Source organism: Gorilla gorilla, chromosome 12 (genome assembly GCF_029281585.2).
Source record: "Gorilla gorilla gorilla isolate KB3781 chromosome 12, NHGRI_mGorGor1-v2.1_pri, whole genome shotgun sequence".
Lineage (NCBI taxonomy): Eukaryota > Metazoa > Chordata > Mammalia > Primates > Hominidae > Gorilla > Gorilla gorilla.
This window is the reverse complement of record NC_073236.2, coordinates 111,408,082-111,415,718: the sequence shown is the minus strand read 5'-3', so window position 1 is coordinate 111,415,718 and position 7,637 is coordinate 111,408,082. Positions and strand designations below refer to the sequence as shown.

Sequence of the window (7,637 nt, the reverse complement as noted above, 5' to 3'; positions counted from 1 at the left end):
TGGGTCATGGGAACCAGCCCTAGAGTCTTAGCTAGACCTCAGAAGTCAGGATCCCAGCCTCACACCCACAAGCATGGCCAGAAAGCAAGGATAATTTAAATATGTTTGTTCCTATCAACCAAGGCAATTGTTTCTTGATATTTGTTTAAAAAATTTAAATTCTACTCTCAAGGGTATTTGTCACTCAGGCTTTAAATGCCAGCTTTGTCTGCCCAGTTTAGACCCAGCCTGCATTCCTGACTTAGTTTACCCAAAGGAAACGGCTGATTTTGTCAAACTTGGTTCCCCCTCTCTGGCTTGTATCTCTGAATTCAACATGCAGACAACAAATCTATGGTGTGCACATCCACCCAACACAACTGGCCACCCATGGGTTTGGAGATAGGGGGAACAGAAACAAACCTCTCTGTGTCATGCAAACCAGGGAACCTAGCAGAGCTTCTGAGACACGGTGGGAACACGTTTCACATTTGGAGGTAGGTTTATGGTTTACATTTGTTACAAGGTACTTTTGATCTCCTGGCTTACAGCTGAGAAAGCTGAGGCCACGTTAAGGGATACACCCAAGTTCCCACAGCTGTGGTTGATTTGGAATTCCGACCAGCACCTGGGATTCCCAGGCCCACGTTCTTCCCAGCAGACCCGAACACCGGCAATTTCTGGGCACCCACCATCATGGAAGGCTGTATGGAGGCAGCTATGCGGCCCTGGTCTGTCAGTGTCTATGACTAGAACATGCTACCCATCATTGACTCATCTGCCTTAAGAACTCTTCCGCCTAAGTGTTAATATTTATCATTTACAGCCCGCCACTACCCCCTTTCAAAGGTGAACACAGTAAAATTTATGACAGGTGCTCTATCAGAACACAGAGGAGCATAAAAGCAGGAGGAGGTGTGATAGCCCATCCATCTGCTGGAGCAGCTCTTCCAGAGGCCCGAGTCACCTGGAGCATTCTGGCATGGGGCTGCGGCCAGGCATTTTCCTCCTGGAGCTGCTGCTGCTTCTGGGGCAAGGTAAGCGTGCCTTTTGCTCAGAGGACAACCAATGGTTTAGCCCCGGTGGTGTCCCATGTTGCTTAGGCAAGGGGTGTGCGAGAGGAGTGTGTGCTTTTGATGAGATAAAGCACAAAGTGTACAGTTCAAGAATAAGAAGTCTGGTTTGCCTCCTGCGGAATGGGATGCAGAGGCTGCCTACGCAGGGTTACATGTCCCAAAGGCTGCCGTGAGCGAGGCAGATCTTGGGATAGGAGAGAAGTGCAGTCGGGCAGCAGTACCATGGTACAGAAAAAAACCTGGATTCTATTTGTGCTTTGTGGCTTTGGGCAAATTCTTCCACCTCCCTGAACCTCGATTTTTTTCACCCTTAAAATGGAAATACTACTACTATGCACATTTTGATCATTACTATTACCATTTATGGGCTTTGTTTTGTTTTTGAAGGACAAAGGAAGACAGATTTCCAGATGATAAATTCTAAAAGATTGCCTACATTCTTTAGTGCTGCTAAACAGAGTGCTGAGCTTTCATTGAACTGAGTGGGCAACCAGCCAGGGCTTTCCATTCCCCCCAACATTAATGACTGTGGGTAGATTGTGCCTCTGCCACAATCCCTCTCTGCCCCTCTTCTTCCCATCATTGGCTCTCCCTTTGCTTAGGAAGGCTTAATCTTATAAACTGAAAAGGGCCTTAAAGATCTTTCATCCTCTCCAGATGAGAGGACGGGGTCTGGAGTGAGAAGGCACTTGCCCTTGACTCCCCAGAGAGAGAGAGGAGGAGGCATGGGACAGAGTCCTGGGCCTGCCTAGGGTCTGAGCCTATGCTTGAGGCTTCTCTGGGGCAAGTCAGTTTTCGCTCTGAGCCATGGGGCAGAATGACGATGCTTGCTATGCCTTCTGCACAGGATGATTGTATTTCTTTGATTACTAATGAGGCCAAGGAGTGTTTTCATAGAGATTGTTTGAGTTTCTCTTTTGTGAAGTGCCTGTTGAAGTCTTTTTCCTATTGATTTTTTAGGAGTTCTCCATATATGCTGTGTACTAGCTCTTTGGAGGTTACATATATGACAAATATCTTGTTCCACTCTGAAGCTTGTCCTCCTACTCTATGGGGACTTTTGATGAGCAAAATTCTTAATTTTGTGTAAATAAATGTAGACCACCCAAATGAGGACAAACAGAGGCTATTTATTCAGAGCTTGCTGTAGCGAGACATAACTTATGTTCGGCCAAGATTCAAAGGCAGGCAGGGGAGTGGGAAAGCTTCACAGTGGAAAAAAGGGAAATCTTCAGATCTGCTCTGGTTGGAGGTTGTTGGTATCAGGGACCAGCTGACTAGAGGCAGGGCATCTGAAGTTATCCAGTTGGGAGTGTATCTGGCTTTCTCTGAGCGGTCCTGAGTTGGAAGCAAAGCAAAAAATAGAGAAGATGGCAGTCATTAACCAAACCTGACCATTCTGGGCTGATTGCTGCAGAGGCTGCAGTTTGGTTCTCTGGCCTGGCCGATTGCAGATTGTGGCCCAGAGTTCTGTTATCATATGTGGTCCCACCATTGTCCATTTGTATGTTCTCTATTTTTTTGTTTATTTTTTTTGAGACAGAGTCTGGCTGTGTTACCCAGGCTGGAGTGCAGTGGCTTGGTCTCAGCTCACCGCAACCTCTGCCCCCCAGGTTCAAGTGATTCTCCTGCCTCAGCCTCCTGAGTAGCTGGGATTACAGGTGCCTGCCGCCATGCCTGGCTAATTTTTGTCTTTTTAGTAGAGACGGGGTTTCACCATGTTGGCCCGCTGGTCTCAAACTCCTGATCTTAAGTGATCCGCCTGCCTCGGCCTCCCAAAGAGCTGGGATTACAGGTGTGAGCCACCGTGCCCGGCCTTTATTCTTAAGTGTATGTATTTTAAATCTTCCTTTATGGTTTGTGCTCTTCGTATCTTAAAGAACTCCTCTCCTACCTCGAGGTCATGAAGATATCTTATATTTCCTTCTAAAAGCTTTATAAATTTACTTTTCTCGTTTAAGTCAATCACCCTACATCTGGGATTGACTTTTATGAATAGTATATGAGAGGAACCCAATGTTGTCATTATTATTTCTTTTTGAGATAGAGTCTCACTCTGTCACCTAGGCTGGAGGGCAGTGGTGCAATTATGGCTTATTGTAGCTTCAACCTCCCAGGCTCAAGTAATCCTCCCACCTCAGCCTCCCAAGTAGCTGGGACCACACACCCACTCAGGTTGTATAATCAAAATATTGTGTTCAGGCACATGCCACCACGCCTGGCTAATTTTAGTATTTTTTGTAGAGAAGGAGTTTCACCATGTTGCCCAGGCTAGTCTTGAACTCCTGGGCTCAAGCAATCTTCCTGTCTTGGCCTTCTAAAGCACTGGGATTACAGGTATGAGCCACCACATCCAGCCCCTCATTTTTTTAAATGCAGATACCCAGTTGTCTCAGTACCATTTATTGAAAAATCGGTTGTCTCCCTACCACTGTGAAGAGCTACCTCTGTTTGTACATTAAGGATTCATGCATGTTTCTATCTGTGTCAGTTCTCTTTTTTGCTCTATTGGTCCATTTATCTATCTCAGGGCCAATAACCCATTATCTTAATTCTGTAGCTTTATATTAACTTCTGTTTTTGAGAAAAGAAGTCTTCCTATTTTTTCTTCTTCAGAAGTGCCTTGGCTTCGAATTTCCATGTAAATTGTACTATCAGCTTGGCAATTTCCACTGGAGAAAACCTGTTGGGATTTTGACAGAGATTGCTTTGAATTCTATGAATCAAGTTGGGGAAATAGATGTCTTTACAATATTGAGTCTTTCAAGTCATGACCATGTATTTAGATCTTTAATGCCTCTCAAAGTTTTCTCTGTTGAAGGCATGGACATATTTTGTTAAATTTATTCCTAGGTTTAGATATTTTTGTTGTGTGGCAAGTGGGTTTTAAAATTTTTATTTTGAAAATGTTTGTCATTGATATATAGAAATAAAATGAATTTTGTGATTTTGAACTCAACTAAACTTAAAAATTTTAATAATTTATATATTCTTTTGGGTTTTCTATTAGGTTGGTGCAAAAGTGATTGCTGTTTTTGCCATTACTTTTAATGCTGTTTAATGCTCCCATCAGAAGAGCTAATGCACATAGCGTTGTTCCAACTGACCTTTTGAAAAACAGAATAGAGAATCCAGGCTCAAGTCTGGATTAGTGCTCTTGCTTTGTAACAAAGCAATGGCAAAATAGCACTCACTTTTGCACCAACCTAACACACATAATCCTGCCAATAATGACGGTGTTGTTACTTCCTCTTCAATCTGTGTACCTTTATTTCTTTTTCTTATCTTACTGTGCTGGCTGGTGCCTGCACAACAGTTTTTTTTTTTTTTTCAAAGAGGTGATGATACCAAAGATGGTATTCTTATATTATTCCCAAGTTCAAAAGGAAAATGTTAAGCTGGACGTGGTGGCTCACACCTGCAATCCTAGCACTTTGGGAGGCTGAGGTGGGTGCATCACCCGAGGTCAGGAGTTTGAGACCAGCCTCACCAACATGGTGAAACCCTATCTCTACAAAAATACAAAAATTAGCCAGACGTGATGGCGGTTGCCTGTAATCTCAGCTGTTCGGGAGGTTAAGGCAGGAGAATTGCTTGAACCTGGGAGGTGGAGGTTGCAGTAAGTCGAGTTTGCACCACCATACTCCAGCCTGAGTGATAGAGCCAGACTCTGTCTCAAAAAAAAAAAAAAAAAAAGGAAAATGTTTAATTTCTCATCAGTAATTGTGCTGTTTGCTAATGGCTTTTTTTGTAGATAAGCTCTATGAGATTAAGAAACCTTTATTCCAAATTTGCTGAGAGATTTTTAAAATGAGAAGTGGATGTTGAAATTCATCTAATGCTTTTTCCGTATTTATTGAGATGATTGTGTGACTTACTCCTTTTATCTGCTAATGTTGTGAATTAAATAAATTGACTTTTTATTATTTTGTTCATTTCTTCAGTCATTGCTTATTAGATTTATCAGAGACCACACGTTGCATTTATTTGTCCTGTCTCTTTAATCTCTTTTCATCAAGAATAGTTCTCTCGGCTTTTTGTTTGTTTCTTTTGTGTCAATGAACATCTTCAGCTGGTTTTTGTGTATGAACAACAAACAGTGATGTTCATGAATCCCCTAGTTGGTGATGCCAAATTTGATAATTTGGTGAAGGTGTGGCTGCCTGACTTTTTTCCCTTGTGAAGGTACCTTCCCCATGTGGTTTATAAATTATCCATGGGGAGATACTGTGAGACTGTGTGATTACCCTTTTTCCCAGTGATTTTTAGCATCCATTGATACTTCTTGCCTAAATTTTTACCATGGTGATTGGAAGATGGTGATTTTTTCTATCATTCCTTCTTCCTTCTGCTATTGTCAGTTGGGTTTCCTCCATAAAAAAGAGATTCCCTTTTTTCCCCCACTTAAAAAAATATTTAACTGAACTCCCCACTCCTTTTTGTCTTATCTTTTTCATATGAAATTCATCTATGGGGGCTAAGCAGGGAGGATAGCTTGAACCCAGGAGTTGGAGACCAGCTTGGGCAATATAGTGAGACCCTGTCTCAAAAGAAAAGAAAAGAAATTCACTTATGGACTCTTATTAATCTGTGTGTTGTAATCCAGGCCTGTTATTTTTCATTTTGATGCCAAAGTTATTACAGATTTGGCCAGTGAGAGCCTCTTCAAGGTAACTTCTGTGGCCCTATCAATTTTTAAGCACTTTTAAACTTCATGGTACAAGATTTTCCCCGCTAACCTTGTATTTCCTCTATTCCAAACCTGGAATCAGCTGTTTCTTCAAGGCTTCCATTGGTAGGGGAGTGTTATTTAGAAACCAAGGTCCAGGTGCTAGGAATGTTTGTTGATGCTGAAGTGTTATTGTCTAGGCCCTTTCAGTGACAAAACTAAGAAATGTAGTTTTCTTTTTTAAAAACACCCAATAAATTTATAAAGTTATCTTTAATTTAGGTAGAATTACACTTTTTCATCTCCTTCTTTCATTCCATATTTGTATTGTCCTTCACCCACAGTGCAAATCTGGGTTACAGACACATCAATGAATTTACTCACTTACTGAATCCTACAATACATACAACACAGTACTGGAATTGCTATGACAACACCACCAACAACAAATGAAGTTCAAAATTCCTTTGCCATACTTCCATCCTTTAGAATATATCCCACTCAGGGTGTATAATCAAAATATTGTGTTCAAAATCACTTGAATTTTTTTTTTGTTCTCTCTGTGTAATTATGTAACCTAGTTGGCATACAGTGAAGTGTGTCTGTATTTAATTTTGTGTTTCTTCAGTTCTTGCTGTTTACTAAGTTATTTCAATATATAAAACATTAACATGGTTCAAAAGTCGAAACTATATGAAAAGATATACTCAGAGAGGTCCTGTCCCCTTCCCCTACCCTTTCTATGCCATTTCTGTCATTCCTGTAGGTAACCAATTTTATTAGTTTAATATCCTTTTTCTTTTTGAGAAAATATATTCTTATTTTCCTTTATTCTTGCACAAGATAACCTACTATACATGTTTTTTGCATTTTGATTTTTTTACTTAATTATATGTCCTGAAAATTGTACTACGTCGGTTCAGAGATCTTTATTTTTTTCCAACTGCAGAATATTCCAGTATGTACCGTATATTCCACCAGCCTCCCAACATGGCCATTAGGTGGTTTCCAATATTTTGCTATTACAAATACTACTGTCATGAACAGTCACATGCATGTATCTTTTTCAAGTTCAGCTTATGTTAGGCTATACATGTAACTTAGGATAAATTCCTGGAACTGGGATTTCTGGGTCAGAGGGTGAACACACATATAGATTTGTTAGGTATTACCAAATTTCCCTCCATAAGGATTGTACCAATTTGCAGTCCTACCAGCAATATATATGAAATTGCTTATTTTTTCATAGCTTGACAATAAAGCTATATTGACAATAAAGCATGCAGTCAAGACTTAGAATTTTTGCAAATGTCATAGGTAAGAAACATTTTAGTTTATCTTATTACAATGTAATTTGATTATGTTTTCATATTTTTAAGGACCATGTGGTCTCAAGGTTACAAAAAGCAATGGGAAATGAATATTTTCCTATTCAGTTAGATGATAGCCTTTGGGAATCATACATATATATATAACATATGTATATATGTGTGTTCATATTAAGGAAATAACCATAAATTTCTACATCCTTGAGTTTTAATTCATCAGAAATTCATATTAAATTTTGTTAAAGGCCTTTTCAGCATGTATAGAAATAATCATATGATTATTTACTCTTAGATCTATTATGTTGAGTTATATTAATAGACTTGCTAATACTGAATGATCCATTGGGATTGTATACCCATTGCTGGCATAAAATCAAGTTGATCATGGTGTATCTTTTTCCTTATATTGCTAGGCTTAGTTTGCTAACAATTGTTTCAGGTTATTTTTCTTATATGCCCATGAATGAGAGTGAGTTATAAGTTTCTTTTTTCTCTCTGCCCTTGCTGGATTTGGGTACCAATATTTTACAGTCTCATAAAATGAATTTGGGAGTGTTCCTATTTTTCTGTTTTCTGGAATAGTTT

At 39.9% G+C, this 7,637-nt stretch overlaps 1 protein-coding gene across 1 annotated transcript in view; it reads left to right on the top strand.

Moving 5' to 3' along the window:
• Positions 1 to 859: 859 nt before the first annotated feature.
• Positions 860 to 7,637, top strand: part of PLB1 (phospholipase B1) — a 147,532-nt gene continuing 140,754 nt past the window's right edge. The window contains exon 1 of the mRNA XM_019020713.4: positions 860 to 1,016. Within this exon, the coding sequence (XP_018876258.4) occupies positions 962 to 1,016 (55 nt within the window). The 5' untranslated portion in view covers positions 860 to 961. The remainder of the gene's footprint in view (positions 1,017 to 7,637) is intronic.